The sequence below is a fragment of the Haliotis rufescens genome, unplaced genomic scaffold (genome assembly GCF_023055435.1).
Source record: "Haliotis rufescens isolate VD_foot unplaced genomic scaffold, xgHalRufe1.0.p SCAF_16, whole genome shotgun sequence".
NCBI lineage: Eukaryota > Metazoa > Mollusca > Gastropoda > Lepetellida > Haliotidae > Haliotis > Haliotis rufescens.
Genome location: NW_025963846.1, coordinates 4987467 through 5012387, shown reverse-complemented (window position 1 = coordinate 5012387; position 24921 = coordinate 4987467). Strand labels below are relative to the sequence as shown.

The following is a 24921-nucleotide window of genomic DNA, read 5'->3' as shown; positions in this document are numbered from 1 at the left end:
ACCACTGCCCAGGTACTTGTCCCGGCGAGGCTGGTAGTTACCCTGAGATTTCCCTCTTCCATGACTCTTGCCACTCAAGGACGGCTTGGCTGCAGCATGCTTGATGGAGGGATGTCTGGGACGGTAGTTTCCTGCTTGAAAGGATATATTCGCCAGCATCATGGATACATGTTCTAATGCCTTTAGTGCTGATAAGTCATAACTGGAAACCATCGAATGGGTGTCAGAGATCTGTCCATTGAACAAACAGGTCGCAGAAAAGGTTTGGCACAGGAATCTCTGTTTGAATTCAGAGTCCCAATCTGTGAGGGCTAGATAGCCAAGTCGATGAGTGGCAGTGCTCTCGGCCAGGACCGTCATTACATGTGATTAATCTGTCGGTGTTGGTAATATATCATGGTTTGCAGATGATCAGTCCTGTTTGGGTTTGTCTCAGTCAGGTCTTGGTCGATGGCACGGGAGGAGGATGCTAATGCCAACAATGGTTTCAAAGACCGCCGGATCTCCTTTTCTATGAATGTTATACAGGTATCCAAGACCTTGAGACTCATTGGTTTAGACAAACCAGTCATGTGCTGAAGGTCTTCATGAGGTGTGAGCCGTATCAGCTACTTCGAAGGCGTGGACAGGGAAGTCCTCTTTCTTAAAATGAGGTGACTTGAAAGCAGGAGTAAGCGATAGTTTGGCGAAGTCCTCATCAAGTGCCTTGATCATGTCCTTCAACATGGTATTCGGTGGGACGGTGGTCGGCTTAGACCAGATAATGTCCTTCTAGGCCACCCAAGGGCTCGGGGAGGGCGCAAAAGTGCCATGGCATTCTGCCATCCAGTCCAAGACTTGGTATAAGCGTAAGTGCATGTCCAGTTCCGATGGAAATCCCTCAAAGTTAGCGATAAAGGCGCCCTCGGATGGCGCCCTGTGACCAATGGACAGGGGAGTGGCTTCTGGATCTGGAAGACTCGGAGCTTTGTTTAGACAAGGAGCCTACGGGAGTATGTCTTGGCTGAAGGCGCAATGATCGCAACATGGATCCCGGGGATGAGGGACTGACATCTTAGCGTGACAAAGAGAATGTTGACTAAGACGCTGTCGAATACCTTCTGTTACTCATTGAAACATGAGTGAGTGAGTGAGTATGGCTTTACGCCACTTTTAGCAATATTCCAGCAATATCACGGCGGTGGACACCAGAAATGGGCTTCACACATTGTACCCATGTCGGGAATCGAACTCGGGTCTTCGGCGTGACGCGTTGAAACATGAAGAGCAAAAAGAACACTTTCTCTTCGCTGAGCACAAGGCAGTTCAGTCTAAACACAAAGGGTGTGGATCCTTGAGCAACTTCTTGCCCCGAGCAACGATGGAGTATAAATCTATCATTTAAGTCAATTTGAAATCACCACAAAGGGATAATAATTCAATGATTTTAAAACCAACATTAATGGTGGTTAAAATATTAAATTTATATACAACCAAGTGAGAAAACCCTACCTTTAATACCAATAAATAGTTGATAGAAGGTAATAGACAACAATAACCAAGCCGTGCAAGAGAATAAGGAGCATATGCCACGATGAACGTGACCACGTAAAATAATCTAGATGGCGGATTGGAACAACAAAGCAGATGTAAAATTCCTGTGACAAAAAGCCACTAACCCTGTGCAACCACAAAGGATGAACACAAGTAGCTGGAGGAGTTTATTGAATACAGCCTGTCATCCAGGCGACAAGCAGTAATGTGCAGATACGTGACATCATCACTTCTGTGGTCACGTGGGTGCTGCGTGACAGGGTCTGCCTTACAACTGGTTGGAACAACTTATTTTTCAGCTGGACCTCACACAGCTTTGTTTTCTGTCAAAAGAAAGCAGTGTATGCATTAAAGAGTAACGCAGGATAAGTAAAAAAATTCATTTTTTCTCATTTGTTGATTTGATGGATAGGTAAACCAATTTTTAAAAAACGTATTACTGTATTAAGAGAAAAGAACATGTTAAATCAGACTAGATCACCAGCATTCTTCTGAGCCTCTTATGTACACAGGTATATATATTATGAAATGTTTTCTTTCATGGAAACTATTTAAGACAATTTTTTTCTATTTCAGCATGTCCTTTTATAGCAAATATTTAAGAAGCGATTTTCTATATTTCAGCATAAAAAGCCCCAATGAATTGTGAGAATGCAACAATGTCTTTATCATATCCCAACACATGTTCTTGGGATATTGATTAGAAACTCAGGTCTTTTTAATCACACAGCACTTCATGACCAGATCCCTAGACAGGCATGGTTGTACTATCCATCTAGCCTGCCAACCTTATCAAGGTATTCTGGTCCTATTCTCTCAGCAACATTTGCTTTTCTTTCCTCCAATGTAAGTTAGCCTGTACCAGATACGTAAGTTACACACTGAACATGTTCAGCAGTTGTTAAGTTATACACCTTGCGCAGACTAACTGCCCCTGTCAGAGGAGTCTGTTGATTGGTATTCTGACTTGTACCAGAGTTATAGCTTTTAACAAATGAAACACTCTCAGGGGTAATTCATTTATACACCTTGAACAGATTAACTGCCCCTGTCAGAGGAGTCTGTTGATTGGTATTCTGACTTGTACCAGAGTTATAGCTTTTAACACATGAAACACTCTCAGCAGTTGTTCATTTATACACCTTGAACAGACTATTTGCCACAGTCATGATTGTTAAATGGTACACCGTCCTTTACAGAAGTGCACCTGCAGACTTGAGGAATTGTCATGCAGCGCTAGATCATCCAGAAGAAGACAAAGGTCCCGAGAGCGGTCCAGTGGCTGGCATAGTCCAATGCCGACCACTTCCGTAGGGTGTGACTCATCGTGTAGCCCTGGCAACAAACACACACAGTAAACAGGACGCTAGGCTCAGGCTGATTAGCAGTTCTAGCATCAGAATCCTTCAGAAATTCAACTTTTGTTATATTTGAAGCTAGAAATTTTTCAATATTTTTTAAGATGCTAATGGTAGAGAAAGTATTCTATTGGCGACATAGTAAACACAAAAATGGAAAAAGTTCTTCAATCAGACTTTAAAAACAATCTCACCCGGAGAAAACATATCAAAGAATTACCTTTTCCTCTTCTGAGCTGCTGTCAAACATGAGTCCCAGGTACGCAAGGTGAAAGACAGAAAGGAGACCCAGACACAGATTGGTGAGTAGCACTAGAGGGTGGCCCTGTAACACACAGACACACATTGGTGAGTAGCACTAGAGGGTGGCCCTGTAACACACAGACACACATTGGTGAGTAGCACTAGAGGGTGGCCCTGTAACACACAGACACACATTGGTGAGTAGCACTAGAGGGTGGCCCTGTAACACACAGACACACATTGGTGAGTAGCACTTGAGGGTGGCCCTGTAACACACAGACACACATTGGTGAGTAGCACTAGAGGGTGGCCCTGTAACACACAGACACACATTGGTGAGTAGCACTAGAGGGTGGCCCTGTAACACACAGACACACATTGGTGAGTAGCACTAGAGGGTGGCCCTGTAACACACAGACACACATTGGTGAGTAGCACTAGAGGGTGGCCCTGTAACACACAGACACACATTGGTGAGTAGCACTAGAGGGTGGCCCTGTAACACACATACACAGATTGGTGAGTAGCACTAGAGGGTGGCCCTGTAACACACAGACACACATTGGTGAGTAGCACTAGAGGGTGGCCCTGTAACACACAGACACACATTGGTGAGTAGCACTAGAGGGTGGCCCTGTAACACACAGACACACATTGGTGAGTAGCACTAGAGGGTGGCCCTGTAACACACATACACAGATTGGTGAGTAGCACTAGAGGGTGGCCCAGTAACACACAGACACACATTGGTGAGTAGCACTAGAGGGTGGCCCTGTAACACACAGACACACATTGGTGAGTAGCACTAGAGGGTGGCCCTGTAACACACAGACACAGATTGGTGAGTAGCACTTGAGGGTGGCCCTGTAACACACAGACACACATTGGTGAGTAGCACTAGAGGGTGGCCCTGTAACACACAGACACACATTGGTGAGTAGCACTAGAGGGTGGCCCTGTAACACACATACACAGATTGGTGAGTAGCACTAGAGGGTGGCCCAGTAACACACAGACACACATTGGTGAGTAGCACTAGAGGGTGGCCCTGTAACACACAGACACACATTGGTGAGTAGCACTAGAGGGTGGCCCTGTAACACACAGACACAGATCGGTGAGTAGCACTAGAGGGTGGCCCTGTAACACACGGACACAGATCGGTGAGTAGCACTAGAGGGTGGCCCTGTAACACACGGACACAGATCGGTGAGTAGCACTAGAGGGTGGCCCTGTAACACACGGACACAGATCGGTGAGTAGCACTAGAGGGCGGCCCTGTAACACACATACTGGTTTTTAAACATGACTTCCATATGCTCCTTTACTTCCATTAACAGATAAGAAGGAGGAAAAACAACAGTATTCTCTCTTTACATCTTATCCCATTTCGGTTGCCTTGACAGCAACGTGAGACACATCCAGACAACTTCCATGAATGTCTGTGGTGACCAAGCTGATACAGTGCTGAAACATGTTGAGTGAGTGAGTGAGTGAGTGGGTGGGTGGGTAGTTGAGTGAGTGAGTGAGTGAGTGAGTGAGTGAGTGAGTGAGTGAGTGAGTGAGTGAGTGAGTGAGCGAGCGAGTGGGTGGGTGGGTGGGTGAGTGAGTGGGTGAGTGGGTGTGTACTTGGGTGGGTGGGTGTGTACTTGAGTGAGTGAGTGAGTGAGTGAGTGTGTACTTGGGTGGGTGAGTGAGTGAGTGAGTGCATGGGTGGGTGGGTGAGTGAGTGAGTGAGTGAGTGAGTGAGTGAGTGAGTGAGTGAGTGAGTGTGTTAGTGAGTGAGTGAGATTCCAGCTATGTGATCAAGGTCATCTGGAAATAATTGAGTCTGAGCTGTGCAATGCAAGTGTCACAAGCGATGATCCATGTCATCAGGGTACCACATACATCTCAACTGATCACTTCATCCCAATCTGCCCCTGAGACAAATAGGGAGCATGAGAGACCATCATTCCTACAACCCAGGGCCCTGTTCCACAAAGTGATCTTAGTACTAGGCAGATCATAACTTCAGAACATTAACATGAACATGATGAACTTACAACAGCTGTAGCACTAACATTGATTCCCAAACAGAGTTGTGGCACATAGTAAAAATTGACCAGACTGTGACACAGAACTCTTTCATATTACCATTCAATAGAATTTACTGCATGTAAAGCAAAACAAAGGCGAAAATCTACCGGAGATTAGTCCCAAAATAGGTCAAAATCAAAGTCCTACCACTCAGACCCAAACACTTGTTATAACTGGAACGCTACTGAATTATGTTTTTATTGCATAAGAGATAAATAGGTTGTGATGTCATATTTATGAAAAACATCATTTACTAACATCATGAAGAAAAGAACCTCTACAATTGGCTTAATCCAGTGTTTCTGTCATGAGTGAGTGAAGATGGTTTGCCACCCCATTCAGCATGAGTCCAGCTGTATCACACACAGGGGAGATAATCAAGTCTGGACGAGGCAAGTACTGTCAAGTCCCGTTAATCCGACATAGATGGTTGCATATGATTATGTCGGATTAACGAGTATGTCGGATAAACGAAATTAGGTAGTATAAACGTTTGTGATCGAAAATTGGACAACTACATGATAAATAACGATACGAACACGTAGGATAAGGAAAAATGAAATATTCACATATTGTTGTGTTATAATGTCAGCGGAATATGTTTTCTAATCATGCAACCACTAAAGTTTAGCACAAAACTACTGTTACGGACTGTATGACTGATTTTTAAAGCATAGTCTGGAATGGAAGTCGCTGATTTGAAACTAGTCCTGAGTGAGGTAATCTAGGCATGTGATTAATCCTGTTTTGTTTATTTAAAGCAGTAATTGTTTATTGTTAAGCCAGTGTATCTCAGCAGCCGTTGTAATATGCAGCTAGTTGCCGACTTGTCTCGCATCAAAACACCGGGCTGTGTACTAGCGGGCAGATAACCACGGAGTATGCTGATCACTGTGTCGGATTAACGAGACTGATTAATGAGTGATTTCAGCAATTCGTTGCAAATTAGATGTGTCGGAGTCGGAGTGCGAGACTGTCGGATTAACGGGTCTAAATAGCACTGATTAAATCGGTTCCCATCATTTGTGTCGGATAAAGCCGATTGTCGGATAAACGAGTGTCGGATTAACGAGACTTGACTGTAGTTGTATCTGCGTGTGCATGAAGTTACATCTGTGGAGCAGGATGACACCAACAAAGCCAGGATGACACCAACAAAGCCAGGTGACACGTGAACCAAAGTGATCTTCATTACACTATTATAATGTTTGTTTGTTTGTTTGTTTGTTGTTTAACGCTGCACTCAGGAATATTCCAGCTATATGACGGTGGTCTGTAAATAATCGAGTCTGGACCAGACAATACAGTGATAAATATCATGAACATCAATCCATGCAATTGGATCAGCAAGCCTGACCCACCACTAGTCGCCTCTTACAACAAACACAGTCGCTTGTTAGGGCAAGCATGGGTTGCTGAAGACCTATTCTCTACCCGGATCCCGGAGTCCCTGGCACTCAGAGCCTGACCACCCAATCCTGTTAGTTGCCTCTTAGGACAAGCATGCCCATCACATAGGGTACCACTCTGCCCCAGAATCCCTCTACAGCTTCTGTCATCATAATTCATTTACTTACATATTTGTATGTATGTTCACAGTCTTCTTTGCACATCCTTGCCTGAATGCAAGCATTAAATATTCGGGACAATTTATTTCTTAGAACTGAAACAAAGAAAAACGCATTCTTTTAATTTGCAGTCAATATTTGATAAAATAGTGTTTTCAATTCACACTTAAACTTGTGAAACTGACATTAGAAGAAAGTTAAATCCTTACTTAATTCTAACAAATCTGAGATTACAGCTTTATATAATCTATTTCTCATCCTCTCAAATAGTGCATGCCTCATTATTCGAACACTATATGTCGTAATGTTTAAAAACATCCTCCCGAGACAAGGGAGTTAATTAACTATAAAAGTCCAGTTTCAACCCTTGCTGAACAAGGCTGGAATTATGGATAGATATTATGGCTGGACATACAAGTTTATGCATTGGCAAATCAAAATCGTAGTACGAAATCGGCCACGGATTCATGAACAACATGGTGACTACTGAACAGATTTCGGTTGATTGCAGGATTTGCAGAGGATGTGTACCGTCAACTGGGCATCAACATAAATTCCAAATCTTTCATGTTTCTAATCAAGTGATTTGATACTCTTTGCAAGGAAATACAATAAAGTTCTTGATTATTGATCACATTGTCTTAACTGGATGCCGCAATTTTGTTTGAAGCAAATGCAAGTGATATGAAAGGTGGAATCTGATTGGCCAATAGGAGGGACATAGAAGGGATATAACATGTAATAGCCACTGGGGGCGCTATGATGAAGCCACGGCAAGGATGGAATTCATACTTTTACAGTCGGTTAACTCCCCCTTGCCTCGGGAAGAAGGATGAATAAACATGTGTCTCACCATATTCTGTGTACGTATAAAATCCTAATGACAGTAAAACTGCTGCTAACTGAAAGTTCAGACCCTGCAACAAAAAAGCATAGGGTCAACTGAAATCACAACAACACTCTCAATGATCAATCAATGACTTCCAACAAGTTAAGTTATTCAATAAATAGACTGAAATATGAAGGAAAAAACGTGTCTAACAATGGTATTTTCATAACCAGTATTTTGGTGAGGCTCAACACAATCACCTCGTCTCAATATCCAGAAATGAAAGCACTGACAGTTTGACACTTGAAAGCTACAATACTTAAAAACAATGTGGTCTAATATAACATGCAGTTACTTCCCTTGACAAGCACACTTCTATACTGCATATCCCATGTTATGATCATGGCAGCAATAGGAGATTGTATGCTTGTATTGACATTTGCAAATTTGGTAAATGAAAACATGAAATTTACGATAAAACATCGCTAGACATGATGATTTACAAATTCAGCGGTACTTGTGTTCGGTATGCCGGACAATGTTTCATACGCAGAGATTAAGTTTATGTTTATTTTTTATTTAGCTGTATATTAGCAATCAGCTGTTCACACATTTTCTCCCTATCTGTGGGTGATTTAGTTTACAAAATACTTAATGTCATGGCATTTATAAAAACTGAAAAAAATTTTCAATACAGTGGTAGGAAGACCGAAGCCTTTGTATCCCGAACAACTAATGTTCTTTTCAAGGCGAGTTCATGGTGAGTTGATGTGAGTTGCCGATCAGTTCATGCACGATTTTCACCAAAATTAATGTAAATAAGATTGAATGTAATCTTGGATAAAAGTAATCTAATGGATAACAAATGTAAGTCCAGATACACAATGACCACTTTTATAGCCAGATAGTGTAATAATAGGACAAACTTGTGTACTTCGGTATGGATTTGTTGACATGCTTCTTCCGGTGTTGTGTCTTCTTCGAGTGTGTGAAATATAATCAAAGTTCCTTTCCCAGGTTGATTGTACACAACTGTTTACTTGGAACTAGTTTGACAACCATAGATCCTTACCAGAAATGTCGCTATAATAGTATATTAAAGTTCCATAAATGGGCCCACTTGCACAAAGTGATATTAGCGCTAAGACTATCGTAAGCCTATGTTAAAGTATGGGAGTTACAATCATCTTAGCACTAAGATCGCTTTGTGCAAGTGGGCCATGGTGTCTACTTTGATAGTAGCAGTTTATGAAAAAAATAACTCCGCTGTTACAGAACACAAGGAATTGCAAGTTTAAGGACAACAAAAAAAGAAATTAAAACTATCAAGTCAAATTCTACAAGTGAAATATTGAGTCACTAGTAAATAAAACTGCCTTATTATGTAACATCATCCTTGGTATCGGTACTGCCTCCCTGACAACTAGTCTACCTGGTGCATCGTCTTTACTTACATGCAGGATGGAACTAGCTGCATACGTGAGGAGGACAGCAATAAAATTACCCAGGGGTCTCGCTGATTTAAAAACATCTGAAATAAAGGACAACAACAAAATGACACAAGCAAACCACAACGACTGTTGCAGTGTGATGGCACACAATGCCGGGCTAGGGGTCTGAAGTGTTGACCAGTCTTCCCCATCCAAGTACCGTCCCCATTTAGTGGCCATTCAATACCCACTGGTCCATGGCTGGTGTACTGAGATAGTAAATGTTCTACTGGACACTAGTCCTGGAATGCCAGGCTAGGGGTCTGAAGGGTTGACCAGTCTTCCCCATCCAAGTACCGTCCCCACTCAGTGGCCATTGTGGCCATTCAATACCCACTGGTCCATGGCTGGTGTACTGAGATAGTAAATGTTCTACTGGACACTAGTCCTGGAATGCCAGGCTAGGGGTCCGAAGGGTTGACCAGTCTTCCCCATCCAAGTACCGTCCCAACTCAGTGGCCATTGTGGCCATTCAATACCCACTGGTCCATGGCTGGTGTACTGAGATAGTAAATGTTCTACTGGACACTAGTCACATATAGCTATTTCCAGGCATGTTGGGATTATTACAGTAACTTCTCCCGCCCAGACCAGACTAAAGTACTGGTATAAATTAAGAATGTCTGACAATCACTATTCAAAGCAATGTTACCTCCTTTTTAAGAAGTAAGATTCAGCAGGAATGAAGACATGGGCAAGAATATTGTTATACATGTATGATTTTAGATATGCATGGGTTAGACAAGATATTGGAGATATTTCATATTTTCTGTCATTCAGAAAGATTAGAAGACTGAGGGAAACAAAATATGTCTAGTAATATCAATGATTCAACATGACTTGCACATTATAAGAATATTAAGTCATTGCTGACTGTTGAATATTATGTTACAAATATCAATGATGGGGAATTAAGAAGATATATATGCTTGTTGAGACTATCTGGATGCTTTTGTGTTGTAATAATGATGTAAATAAGCTATAACTGTTAAATGAATTTGTAGGATGTGTAATCCTAATAGCATTGAAGATGAACTCCATTTCATATTTACCAAATTGGGATTTTTCATCAAATATTTGTAAATTATTGACTTCTAATCTGCTAATGATGTGTCAATCCTTAATATATGGGCCAAGTTGGTTAACATGGTTAAAGAAGCTCTGGTATGTAAATCTGCTTTTGATAGTTATTATACTGTGTCATCTACCGCCTAATTGTCATATATATATGATATGAATGTAACAACTTTGTAAAGGGGACGATGGCCTACAAAACAGAAATAAACCAAGTATTTCTTGGTTTAACAATCAGCTCTCCCTATCTTTTTCAAAGTTAGAAAAAGCAGTAATCGACATGTTCTATTGATGTGTTCTGTTGTTAATATGTCACTCATATACTAAGAGAAATAAACCTCAAACCAGCAGTGCCACCAATTTTTTTCATTTTGATTTTCCACCTGCATTTCGGCTGTGAAATTTGTTAAAATTACTCAATACATGTTTACCAACACCCAATACATATTTACAAGACTTATTTTGAAATCTATCTATAAGAACTCTTTCCTGGAAGACCCACACCTCCTCTCCATGTAACAAAATTGGTTTTATTTTACAAACAAACAACTTAAATAACACATTTACCAGAATATTTGGTTATTTATGGTGTAATTGCTTTAATAACAAAAAGAGCTTTACTGTCTTTTGATACAAGGGTATTTGTACATACAGTCCATCACAATCTAGCAGAAAAAATAACACCTAAATAATTATAAGTTCATGCTTTTAGTAGCTCTCCATGTAAAAGACCACTTCTCATAATGTCGTAAATGACCACCATTTCGAAAAACTAATATTTCTGATATTACTAATGACCACATCAACATAAAGATGGCTCATGGCTACTCACATGTCTTCAGCCAGTAATGCATTGGGAGGTTCCAGTTGCGCACCACGTCCACCAGCGACCTCGGCAGCTCCATACTCATTGGCCGAGCCACAGACTTCTCCCTAGGACAAGACGTGGGGGTATTAGCTGATATAGGCTGATAACTACAAGCACAAGGTCATGGCACTGTTGTCAATAGGTTTGTATAACATGTAGGACAGGGTCAGATTGTGTGACAGTGAGAAGCTTGTCTAACTGGGAATAACTGAATTGGGTTTACCACTGCTATTGGGGGGGAGGGCGGGGGGAGGGGAGGGGAATATGGGTGTAACATCCCATTCAAGTATGTATGTGTGTCTGTGGGTCTGTGCCATGCCACAGTTTAACATGGATGCCCCACTCATGACACAGTACTGCGACTATTTTTCAGGGCATTTTCATTTGCAGAAGCCTGAGGTTTTCCATTAACTGCCTGATGAAGGAGAGGCGTTTAAAAGGCCGAGGACTTCTACAAATGCTAATGCCCTGAAAAATAGCGTTACCAATATTATAGCTAAAATGGATGGAATTTGTTATCAAATAAAAAGAAACAACAATATCGGTTTTGAAACATTTACTGCAATCAACACGAATGTCACTGACCCACTTTTACAAATATGGAAACGTCATAGAACAAAACAGATGACGTCACTATTGAACTTGACGTCATCTTTCCCCATGACGTCACCTAACAAAGGGCGTGAAAGTGGCCTGTCGTCAAGCAATATGAGGGCATTATCAATTTACAGTGGCCCGCTCATTTCTGATAACATGCTGGCGGTTTAATGATAATTCAATCCATTTTAGCTATAATGTCTGATGGAAGCATTGTCAGACGTAGGTGATAGATGATCACAACTTTGGTGAAACAAGCTAGCATGGCACTGGTGCTGACAAACCAGGGATTAAAACGAATGATCAGTTGATCCTGGCATGGCTAAGGGATGCAACTCTGCATGGTGCATTGATGTGAGAATGTACTAGGCAACCCATGAATAGAAATATATTCATACAAGCCACAGATACCTTCCATGGACTCGTGTTTACTTTAACGTTAATAAATAGCACATGGTTACTATCAACAGGTTAAACAATAAGACTCAACCAGCCTTACAGATCGCATCTTCCCGGGGCAAGGGAGTTGACTGACTGTAAAAGTTTAGTTTCCATCCTCAACAAGCTAGGATGGAATTTCTGGGCTTGATTGCAGCACTGTCAGTGGCTATTACTAGTTATCTCCCTTCTATGTCCCTCCTATTGACCAATCAGATTTTACCTCTCATATCACTTGCATTTGCTTCAAACAATATGGTGGCACTCAGTCAAGACGATCTGAACGATAATAAAATCTATATTGTGATAAAACAGGTCTTACTTCGTGAAGTGCCTCAATCTGCATGGCAGTTTACAACGGGATGTTGATTTCATTACACAATTTTGATTGGACTAGGCATGGCAAAATCCAGCCAAAATACAACTCCATTAATGGAGCCTAGTTCGGCAATAGTGGAAACTGGACTTTTGAGTCAGCTAACTCCCTTGCCTTGGGAAGATGTACAGATGATTATGTCAATTCATTTGGTCGTACACTGTTTATACTGTGACCTAGGTCTCACCACAGCACTTGGTCCTCCACCACAGTGGAGCCCAGACCAGACAGTGTCGATGTTGTCTCGGAGATGTAGCTGACGAAGTAGTGGCTGAAGCGGAAGGACTGGGCATCCCGATAGGCTGTGATCCATCTGAAACACACAGAGCCACAACTGATGACTGAGCTGATTATTTCCTTTAATATGTACATATAAAAATACCTCACATAGTTCATATCTATTGAAGAGTGTCAGGGTATGCTGATTATTATATTAAGACTAAATGGCTATATTACTACATCGCTACACAACAAATAATTTCAATACATTAAAAAGGGTTTATTCTTACATGGCTATAGCACTATATATTACAACATGGACATATTACTACATGGCTATAGCACTATATATTACAACATGACTATATTACTACATGGCTATAGCACTATAGATTACAACATGGCTATATTACTACATGGCTATAGCTCTATGTATTACAACATGGCTATATTACTACATGGCTATAGCACTATTTATTATAACATAGCTATATTACTTCATGGCTATAGCTCTATGTATTACAACATGGCTATATTACTACATGGCTATAACACTATATATTACAACATGGCTATAGCACGATATATTACAACATGGCCACATAACTACATGGCTATAGCACTTTATCATATAATGGGTAGGTTTCTCGGCAGGATAAAGCCAACGGATAAAAACGATATCCGTTGGGGTCATATGCGGATAGAGATGCAAATATCAAAGGTCAAGTAGGGACTACTTTCACTGTTTATAAACAAACATGGCGTTGCCCTGTCATTCGGCAATCGAGTCAGAATTAACCATCGGGAATCTGGATAAACTACAGAGATAATTGCTATCATTATCAAAAGGACAGTCTATTATACTGAAAATCAGTGTCTAACTGTTACGTAGCAAAGGCATTTTATACGTTTTGGCAACTTTGGAGAAACAATTTTGCGAGGGCACGAGGAGGCCTAGCCAAGCGGGATCAGTAGTCATATCTGTGCTTGTAGACTTCTGCGGCTTGAAACCTTCTCCACATATTAAAATAGTTGGATTTGGCCGAAATATGTTTGAATTGTTACCTTGTTTCGTTTTGTCCCTGTGTGTACATCTGGTTGCACTTCTTAACGTTATGACAGGACAGCCCGACTGTCAACAACAACAGCCGTGACGTCTGGTAGACTAGGTTTAGAGTAGCTTCCCTTTGACAAAGGGCAGTTACTCTAGCGGACAGCGGATGGATTGCCGCGAAAGGCAATTAAAGAAACAGATTTCAGTTGGAACTATATTGGCTACTGTCACTGTCCGACTGACACATCACTTACCCTGTGACGTAATAAATATTAATGCGCGCATTCCAGGAATACTCGCAATGTATCGGTAATTTTTATGAGAGAGGGAAAGCGATTTTGCAACAAAGAGTTAAAGAATGACATTATATGATAAAGAGGTTATCACGCTTGTGTGTTTGGGGATGGTAAATATCCTGTATTAGGAATAAACACTATGTATTTAGCTCGCCAAGGCTCGCTAAATACAATGTTTATTCCTAATGCAGGATATTTACCATCCCCAAACACACTCGCGTGATAACCTCTATATATATTACAACATGGTCATAGCACTAAATAGTATAACATGGATATATTATTACATGACTGTAGTACTACACTATCATTTTACTAGATTACTACATGGCTATATAGGTTTTGTGTAGTCTTTGGTAAATACTACATTCAGCAGTAGTCTAGCTAAATGTAAGACCTGTAAATTATATGAATCCGGGCCAGACAAACAAGTGATTGATATTATCACTTATGATCCATGCTTCATGGCACAAAGACCCTCAAACAACCAGGTCACTCAGCCTGACCAACTGATCTGTTGTGTTGCTGGTATTACTACATGGGTATCATACTTTATTGCTATATTATTATCTGGATATATAACTACACGGCTACATTGTTATACTGCTATTATCACTACACAGCTACATTGTTAGACAGCTACATCACTACACAGCTACATTGTTACACTGCTACATCACTACATTGTTACACTGCTACATCACTACATGGCTACATTGTTACACTGCTACATCACTACATTGTTACACTGCTACATCACTACATGGCTACATTGTTACACTGCTACATCACTACATTGTTACACTGCTACATCACTACATGGCTACATTGTTACACTGCTATATCACTACATGGCTACATTGTTACACTGCTACATCACGTACATTGTTACACTGCTACATGCTACATCACTACATGGCTACATTGTTACACTGCTATATTGTTAGACAGTTACATCACTACATAGCAACACTGTTACACTGCTACATGGTTACATGGCTACTGACTTGTTGGCACTGTCCAAGATGAGCCATTGGGTGAAGCAGGTTGAGTGGATGAGACAGACAAGGGAGAGCACTCCGCTGGACACCACCTTCCACACCCATGACATTGACTGCAGACAGATACAGTCAGGTCATACAAGATGGCTCTCCATGGACATAGACATAGTTAACTCTAGACATGTCAGAATAAACTGTTAATTTTCTCAACTAAAGACACACTCAAAAGTATATATCACAGCAACTAAAACCCAGACAAGTTTATGTTTCCATAGTGTTTGCACTAGACTGAGTATTAATTGAATGGGTTTATGATTTCTTCCTATAAACTTATCATCCAAAATTGGCTTCAACCTGAGATATCAGCAGGGTGGAAACTGGACTTTTATAGTCAGTTAACGCCCTTGCCTCAGGAAGATGGTCTCAGCTTGACACATGTTATTTACAACACCACTGTTACCTGGACCGAGGGCACCAGATTATGGTGTATTATGCAGCTGTAGGCACAATCAATTTCAATTTCTTTATTTAACTAAAATGTGATGTTTCAGTACAGTTTTTAATACAATTATCACCAGCTTGAGAAAGGTACTTGGACCTATACTGGAGAAGAAAAGGAAGCTGAAGCCCTTCATTCCTGTTTTCAAAAAGTACAACTTGTGAAGGGAGATAACTCTGATATATACTTACTATTGATCGTTTATTTTGTTCTAATATTGTCATATAATCCTGGTAGCTGACCCAGGGTCCGAATACCACAGTTCCAACATTCAGAGAGTATCCCAGGAATTCAAATATGGTTGGAAGGGAGGTAACTGTACCGTTCCCAAGGTCGAACGACACCGATATAATCTTCATGGACAGAATCATCTGAGCACCTGGAGTGTTAAAACACAGATACAACAAGCACATAGGTACTAAGTCAAAGCATCTTTTAGTCACAACATTGTATTGCATGTATTTTCACCTGATTATCTTCACCGGCTCAAATACAGTAAAAAATCCCAAATCGCAAATTAAATAACTTTCCAATTCATGTTATTATCATGATCTTTTTTCCATTTCATCATCATCATCATCATCATCATCATTAGTCCTGCACCATGACTGTGGAATATATTTATTTTATGAAAAAGAATAATCTAGAAATTCATACAAAACAGAGCTCCAGATAAGCTGCGTATCTGCGTGAAATACGCATCAGAAATGCAGAAATACACAGTAAAATATCATCCAAGCGTATCAAATACACAACGAACATTACAGATACGCTACAAAAATTAAAACTTGTGCGTATCATCAAAATATTGTGAAGTAACCCTGCGTATTCGATTAGCAAATCAGCAACTTATTTTTAAATTATAAACGGGCATTCCGTTAACCTTGCCAAACTCCTCGATGACAGTTACATCATGATCATTTGCCATCACACTTTCTTGTGGAAGTATCGTGGTATTTTTGAGTCCTATAAAGCTCTCGAACCCACACGACACCAGTTTGCAGGGACTAGATGAATAGTGTTTTTAAATATTTAACTTAAATACCCACATGTGTAAAAACTAGTGGGTAACAGAAATTTGAATACGCAGATAGAATTACTGATACCCAATGATTTTTAAAATGCATGGGTAAAATACCCACAACACCAAAAGCTTATCTGGAGCTCTGCAAAAGCAAGTCTAGCCAGTATCATCATCATCATCATTAGTCCTGCACCATGACCATGGAATATATTTATTTTATGAAAAAAAATAATCTAGAAATTCATACAAATGCAAGTCTAGCCATCATCATCATCATCATCATCATCATCATCATTAGTCCTGCACCATGACCATGGAATATATTTATTTTATGAAAAAAAATAATCTAGAAATTCATACAAAAGCAAGTCTAGCCAGCTCAAGCACACTCTGAAATCAGCATAGGGACTTTTTTTTTATTATTTTTAGAGTCAAGAAGGATATTGTGTAATATAAGATTTCAGAGACTAAATGTTAGTCTACATCATCATCATCATCATCATCATCATCATCATCATCATCATCATCATCATCATCCATATAATGGCATTGCAGAGGTGACTTTATTTAAGAAATAGCCGATGTGTGGGATTTGTGCTTCAATAAAATACTGCCGGGAGAATAAACCATGAGGGGTGCAGCAGGTGGGTTAGGTTTGGTATTTCCCAGGGGGTCAGTGGTACCACCTTGAGGGAGCAAACACCATTACATATTTCAGGAAGCTTAAAAACCAGTGAGACATTTTGGTATGATAGACATTGGTTAGGTGCAGTGTTTTCTCGAAATGCCTCATACTATGTATGTACCAAAAAGGGATACAAATTGGCCAAACATCAAATTTAAGCTCTTGTCATCCTAGTCTAAGTCTTTGATGGATGGTATTAACCACTTACAATGCATATTGCCATGACAGATTAACAGTTAGTCATATGAGAGAATCAGGTGTTCTTTAACTTCATTTCAGCCGTTACATAGTAGTTCTAATTTCAGCAACAGTTCTGATTAAGTAATCATTTTCCACACTTACCCCGTATCATATGCCAGGTGGTATTATCTATTAGGAATTCACTGCAAAGAAAATATATATATAATTTTTTAATGTGAAGTGAGTGAGTGAGTATGGTTTTACGCCGCTTTTAGCAATATTCCAGCAATATCACGGCGGGGGACACCAGAAATGGGCTTCACACATTGTACCCATGTAATACATGTCAAATTTTATCATGCCCCCACCCCCAAAATACATGTCAATTTTATCATGACCCCCACCCCCAAATACATGTCAAATTTTATCATGACCCCCACCCCCAAATACATGTCAAATTTTATCATGACCCCCACCCCCTAAATACATGTCAAATTTTATCATGCCCCCCACCCCCCGAAATACATGTCAAATTTTATCATGTCCCCCACCCCCCAAATACATGTCAAATTCTATCATGACCCCAACCCCCCGAAATACATGTCAAATTTTATCATGTCCCCCACCCCCCAAATACATGTTAAATTTTATCATGCCCCCCATCCCCTAAATACATGTCAAATTTTATCATGACCTCATATATTAAATGAGCATCCATATATAAAGTTAAATTTTTAAAAAGAATCATCATATGAATAAATATAATTGCCTTTTTTAGTAGTAATCAAATTAGTATCAACTGATGTTTATCTATTGAAATAAAAATTATCATATACCTCACCTACAATGAATAAACCAATCTGCAAGAGATATTCAGGAGCTGCATCTTCAATAAAGACATTTGAAAACAGGATCAAAGTGTGGGTTTCAACTTTTTCAATCTTTCAGTGCGACATTTCAGTACAAATGTTAGTACCTTTATCAACCAAGTGAATAATGTACCAACACCTATTCAGAAATATCGCCGTGAAAGAATAATAAACTTGAAATCTATACATTGATCCTGTTGTCATATGCAGATTAATCCACATACCATACTATAATATATACACCAATCACTATGGAGACGGTGGTGCCACAGAGATGGCGCCAGTAGACACTGGTGACTGTCAGAGTGATGTAGGCAACTGCGCAGCCAACAAGGAGGTACAAGAGGGAGATGTTGAAGAAGTTGTGCAGGACGATGATACCAAACATGGCACTGGACAGATGCAGGAACCAAGGGGGAGCACCGAGATCACCAGAGCCTGAAGATAAGGACACCAATAGGGTGATAACATGTGTAAAAATATACCTAGTGACATATATAGCCAAATAATATGGTCCAGGGCACTGTTCTACAAAGCAATCTTAGCGCTACGACAGTCGTAAGCCAGTGTTAAAGTATGGGAGTTACGATCACCTGAGCGCTAAGATGGCTTTACAGAATGGGGCCCTGATATGGTAGACAACAAAATACAAGAAACGTTCACATTAGTCAGATCATATTTGTTCACATTTGTTGTAATCATCACTAAATGAAACAAACAATTTAGCTTTGTACCTTCCATCTTCCCGAGGCAAAAGTTTCCACGAGCTTTTTTATCAAAGTCAAGCCCACTTTCCTGTGATAAATATGATTGGACTATCGCACATAGGTAGTCCAATCAAAGAACGTCGAACGTTTGGCAAAATCAATATTCATGGCTGGTACACCTTCGTATGAAAGTGAATTACCGCTGCCTGTCTTTGTTGACACAGATATGTCTTTTTCTTCTCCCCCCCCCCCCCCCCCCCCCCCCCCCAACAATTGCTTATGTTTTTGTGTCAGGGATTAAATCGTGAATGTTTTCGTTATCTGATCGACTAGGCCGACACCTATTGTAGTCGCCATCTTTGTGAAGCTCTAAGAGATAAGAACAGTGACCTGATTGGATATCTTGTTTTCATTACAAGGGGCACAACTCGTGATCTACGGGAGGCGGCGCCAGGGTCGAGCCAAGGAAAGTGGCCTTGATGTGGCAAGGGTAGAAACTAGGCATTGAGGGGGCAAGGGTGGCCCAGTCGTCTAAGACGACGTGATTCGCTGTGCAGAGTTGTGTCCCTTGGGCACGCCAGAAACCTATGATTGTGGGTTCGTATCCCGGTTCGCCCTGATTATGTTTCTAGATTTGTCAGCACCATACCCGTGCTTGTGGATTTCACTGAAGTGGTAAACGTCTGAGACCTGCATCACTTTAGGCTCCCACATTAAGCTGACACGCCATGATATAACTGGAATAATGTTAAAAGCGGTGTTAAACCCAACTCACTCACTCACTATGCTTTGATATAGGCTAGTGGACATGCTTGCCTCGGGAAGATGTGTGCCTTCAGAAAATATCATTTTACAACTCGGTTTGATACAACACAACATGTCCTTCTGAAATATGATTGTACCCAATGGTTCTGAGAATAACCTCATGATAGTGGTGTCATGGCAAAAAGAACTGAAAGCTCCAGTACTTGGGAGACTTGTTACATCACTGGGAGTAATCTGAACTGCATTACACAGACAATCAACAATGTTCTACAGATATCTCAGTACCCTGTAAACAACCGAGTCTTGACAAGTGGATCACAGCATTAAAAACAAAATGTCCTATGCCACTTGTCAATGAACCCTTGTATGTAAGGAAATCCACTGTGACGCATCTTATAGCCTTGGGTAACGCTTGATGGCTTCCTAGAAAATTAACATGCAGATGGACAGACATAGATGGATGCAGGATCACACTTTGTCAACCATACATCTTTATTTACACTGTAGGGCCCCGTTCCACAAAGTGATCTTAGCACTAAGACGATCATAACTCCCACACTTTAACATAGACTTACGACAATCGTAGTGCTACGATCGCTTTGTGGAACGGGGCTCGGGGATATTTTAATGCTAGCCCCAGCCCTGAATTGTTAACAAAGTGTGAAAACAGCTGTTCAACAAAACTTAACCTCATTTCACCAACAAGAGCTGTTAGAATGGAAATCAACATGCCCTTGACCTTGGCAAGCCTTGATCCCTCCCAACTCTGGATGAAATGTTGTCAACTCCCTCCACTACTTACCCATGGTCCCCAGAAGGCACACGATTCTGAAAGACAAGCACATGATGAGAAGCGTCATCATGTTCTGGACGGCCTGTGTTATGGTTGGGTGGAGGCAGTTTTCGTACAGCTCCATGAAAGGCACACGGTTGTATTCTGGATCAGATCCCATCTCTTGTTTATATGACGCCAACAGTTCTGCAAGCTCAGGGCCATATTCCTCATCTTCTAAATACCGCATCAGATCCGCCTCGTCATAATCCTCGTAAAACTCGGGGTCGAAGTCCATCTCCATTCTGAGGTCTGGCTGAAAATATAACATTTTGAAAATTACTTTACTGAAAAGTGATAAAGATATGTTACAAAAGCTGTCATAGAAAGCTGACATCTGATTGGCTGAAGAACCCACTCATCCTTCATTTAGATTGGGTGGTCAAAGTTCACTTAGAGCTCTCCTGACATAACCCTCTATGGAGGTGACCTATGATGCTAACACAGAGGCACAGTACTGGAGTATAACACATGACAGGGGTATAACACATGACTGGAATATAACACATGAGAGGGCATTCGCCAAAAGGGCCATTATTGGAAAGAAGTCCATGGAAGAACAGACCGCCTCCGTGGTCTAGTGGTAGAGCGTCCGCCCGGACAGCGGAAGGTCCGGAGTTCGATCCCCGGCCGCGTCATACCAAAAGACGTTAAAAGATGGTACTTGTTGTTACCCTGTCTGGCGCTCGGCATTAAGGAACTAAAACAAGGACTGGTAGGCTCGGAGTCAGTATACTGTGTCTGAGTGGGGTATTCATGTTAAACTGCGGCATGGTATCTCAGTGAGCTAGCACTATAAATCGGCATCAGTCCGGTCTAGTACAAGCAGCCACACACACGTGCATGCACGTGGCTATATAAGTGCAATAATCTTGGACGCGACGTTAAACCCCATTTCACCTCACCTCACCTCACCATGGAAGAACAAACTCTAAGGTCAATAACACTTGTGCAGTAGTCAGAAACTCTATGTTTGATGGGCTGCTGAAATATTTTAAAATTCCTAAATTGATGCATGGTCCGCATACAAAGTTTCATGAAGAAATATTAAATGGTTTATGAGTTATAAAGGATTTAGCTAGGAATGGTCTTGGCAGACAAATCAGAAAACCCCTCAAAATTTTGATCAAATGTGGGATTTCCTTAAAAGTCCTTATTTTCTTAAATTTAGGGGGATTTCAATATCTCGTTCAATGCAGGATTATAAAACTAAAGATGAAGGGTCTTCCTGTTATTAGTGTAACAGTGAAGTCACCTGTGCAAAGCAATAACATTTATTATTATATAATAACGTAACTTCGCAATTTTTTCTTTCCCATTTCGGAATTTCTACTGAAATCTGTTTCAGACTTGGGAATGAATATCGTCCTGTGAGCCTGGATAAAGCCCTTGGTATTCTCTGGACAGGAAGAAAGTCTAAATATACCTGAAAAATATGCCAAGTTTCCCAACGGCAGTATGATAGATATATGAGTTTTGCACCAACTACAAACCTTAACTTTATTTGAACCGAAGTCTGTCTTGTTGCCTTGGAAACACAAACAGTACACAGTGTATGATACTTTAAAAAATCCCTCATTAGTACAAAAAAACAGTACAGCACTAGCCTGATATACATACATAGCTTTAAAAGCATGCAAAGAACTTTTGAATTGTTTAATAAATCCATTCACAATGTGCCAAATTCTATTCACCACACTGAGGGCGCTACATAATTATTACCCTGGTTTATGGACCAGTGTGCACTTGATTGTCATTCTCAGCTCCCTGGGAGTATACAACCCAAGCTGCCTGTGAGGTGCTAGTAAGTTAACAGTCACATTACCATCTCATCCTATCGGGTACCCATTCACAGCTGTGTGAACAAAGGCATATTTCGAACAAAGTCACTTGTCTAAAAAGACAACACATGTAACAAGTGCCTCAGTGTGGGGCAGGACCGAAGCCCTAGAAACTCTCAGGAGCCAAGCTGTCGAACACGGTCACCCATCCAACTACTCTCCACGACCAACGTTGCTTAACTTCTCCTGATTTGTGACCTGTGCACTGTGCACAGGACCACATGTCACGATTTGTCATGCTAAAGAAACAAACCTTAACATTATTTGAAAGAAAGGCAGACTAGGTTGGAAATGAAAAAGAAAAAAATCTAAAATTCCAGAACAGCAAAAGCATAGGGTCAGCACTTGCCTGATATGTATACAGTTTCTTAAAGAAATATGGAAAGTTTGTTGAGAAATACTCCTGAAGCTAAGCATGAATAGAAGACAAATGGATATCGTTTCTACCCTGCCAGAAAAGGAAATATCACTAGAACAAGTGTAAATTCATCAGTCAGGTGAGCTGTACACAAACTGTGTGATAGCAACGTCTTGAGAGCTGATTCAGACAGTGACATTCGATCAGAATGGTTCTCATAAAAAGTATCCCGATTCATAGAGAGACACAAGTATCACATGTCACTTTATATTAGGGCTGGGACGAGTCCCAATTTACTACCCGGGTACCCACCCCCCTATTACCTGAACCTACCCGGGTACCCCCCCCCCCCTATTCCCCGACCCTACCTGGGTACCCCCCCCCCCCCCCATTACCAGATCCTACCCAGGTACACACACCCCTATTACCTGACCCTACCCAGTACCCACCCCCCTATTACCTGACCCTACCCGGGTACACACACCCCTATTACCTGACCCTACCCAGTACCCACCCCCCTATCACCTGACCCTACCCGGGTACACACACCAATATTACCTGACCCTACTCAGTACACACACCCCTATTACCTGACCCTACCTGGGTACACACACCCCTATTACCTGACCCTACCCAGGTACACACACCCCTATTACCTGACCCTACTCAGTACACACACCCCTATTACCTGACCCTACCCAGGTACCCACCCCCCTATTACCTGACCCTACCCAGGTACCCACCCCCTTATTACCTGACCCTACCCTGTACACACACCCTTATTACCTGATCCTACCCGGGTACACACACCCCTATTACCTGACCCTACCCGGGTACACATCCCCTATTACCTGACCCTACCCAGTACACACAACCTTATTACCTGACCCTACCCGGGTACACACACCCCTATTACCTGACCCTACCCAGGTACACACACCCCTATTACCTGACCCTACCCGGGTACCCACCCCGTATTACCTGACCCTACCCGGGTACACACCTCGTATTACCTGACCCTACCCGGGTACCCACCCCGTATTACCTGACCCTACCCAGTACACACACCCCTATTACCTGACCCTACCCGGGCACACACACCAATATTACCTGACCCTACCCGGGTACACACACCCCTATTACATGACCCTACCCAGGTACACCCCTTATTACCTGACCCTACCCAGGTACACACCCCCTATTACCTGACCCTACCCAGTACACACACCCTTATTACCTGACCCTACCCAGGTACCCACCCCCTTATTACCTGACCCTACCCGGGTACACACACCCCTATTACCTGACCCTACCCAGGTACACACTGTTGGTCTCAAGAGATGCCTGAAAATGTCTGATTGGGAATTTTTTTCCAGTTTTCCAGTTATATCACGGTGTGTCAGCTTGAGGAAGGCCCGCAGGGATGCAGGTCAAGACGTTTACCACTTTGGTGAAACCGTTTGGTGCTGACAAACCCAGAAACATTATCGGGTAGAACCAGGATTCAAACAATCATAGGTTTCTGGCATGCCAAAGGTATGCAACTCTGCACAGAGAATTACGGCACCTCAGACAACTGACCCACCCATGCCTCTCAACACTTAAGAGAGGATCGAGGGTCCTCAAAAACTCACAAGCATTGGTTAATCTTCATGGAGATTTACATAGTGACGGAATATTTCTTTTTGTACTCTAAAAATTAAAAACAATCCGACAAGATGGCAAGCAAACATCAATAAATATGATGCTCAAGACTAAAATTATCACAGGCCAAGTGTACAAACAGTAATAGCTTTACAGTAAAAATATTTAATTCATTGTTGTATAATTTCATATATCACTAAATCAGACTCATTAATTCTAACATTCAAATCTCTGCAAGACAGGTATTCCTAGATGCCATCAATATTACCTGTCCTGTGGCAGTATTCCCACTGACATCTATTCCTGGCTGAACACCTGACTGATGGCGGCACGAGCTACTCCTGGGTCACCCTAGGAATAATCCAGCACCTGGTAGCGCAGGGCTGAGGCCGGGGTGTACAGTTACACCTCAATCATTAATGGCAATGTTCCACCTCAATACATCCATATATGCTACAGATACGAGCTGATGAATATTTGATTGATTGCTGCTG

General features: G+C 41.4%; 1 protein-coding gene across 2 annotated transcripts in view; it reads right to left on the bottom strand.

Annotated features, from left to right (window-relative positions):
- Positions 1-1232: 1232 nt before the first annotated feature.
- LOC124144239 (protein-serine O-palmitoleoyltransferase porcupine-like) overlaps positions 1233-24921 on the bottom strand; it is a 30484-nt gene continuing 6795 nt past the window's right edge. The window contains exons 2-13 of one of the 2 annotated variants that reach the window (XM_046513546.2): positions 20555-20840; positions 18505-18718; positions 17574-17614; positions 15714-15901; positions 15030-15136; positions 12641-12766; positions 11007-11107; positions 9065-9141; positions 7635-7698; positions 6791-6876; positions 3112-3216; positions 1233-2868 (exon numbers count right to left, since the gene is read on the bottom strand). In XM_046513546.2, coding sequence (XP_046369502.2) covers positions 2770-2868; positions 3112-3216; positions 6791-6876; positions 7635-7698; positions 9065-9141; positions 11007-11107; positions 12641-12766; positions 15030-15136; positions 15714-15901; positions 17574-17614; positions 18505-18718; positions 20555-20828 — 1482 coding nt within the window. In that variant the 5' untranslated portion in view covers positions 20829-20840 and the 3' untranslated portion in view covers positions 1233-2769. The other variant, XM_048396811.1, reaches the window with a different exon arrangement.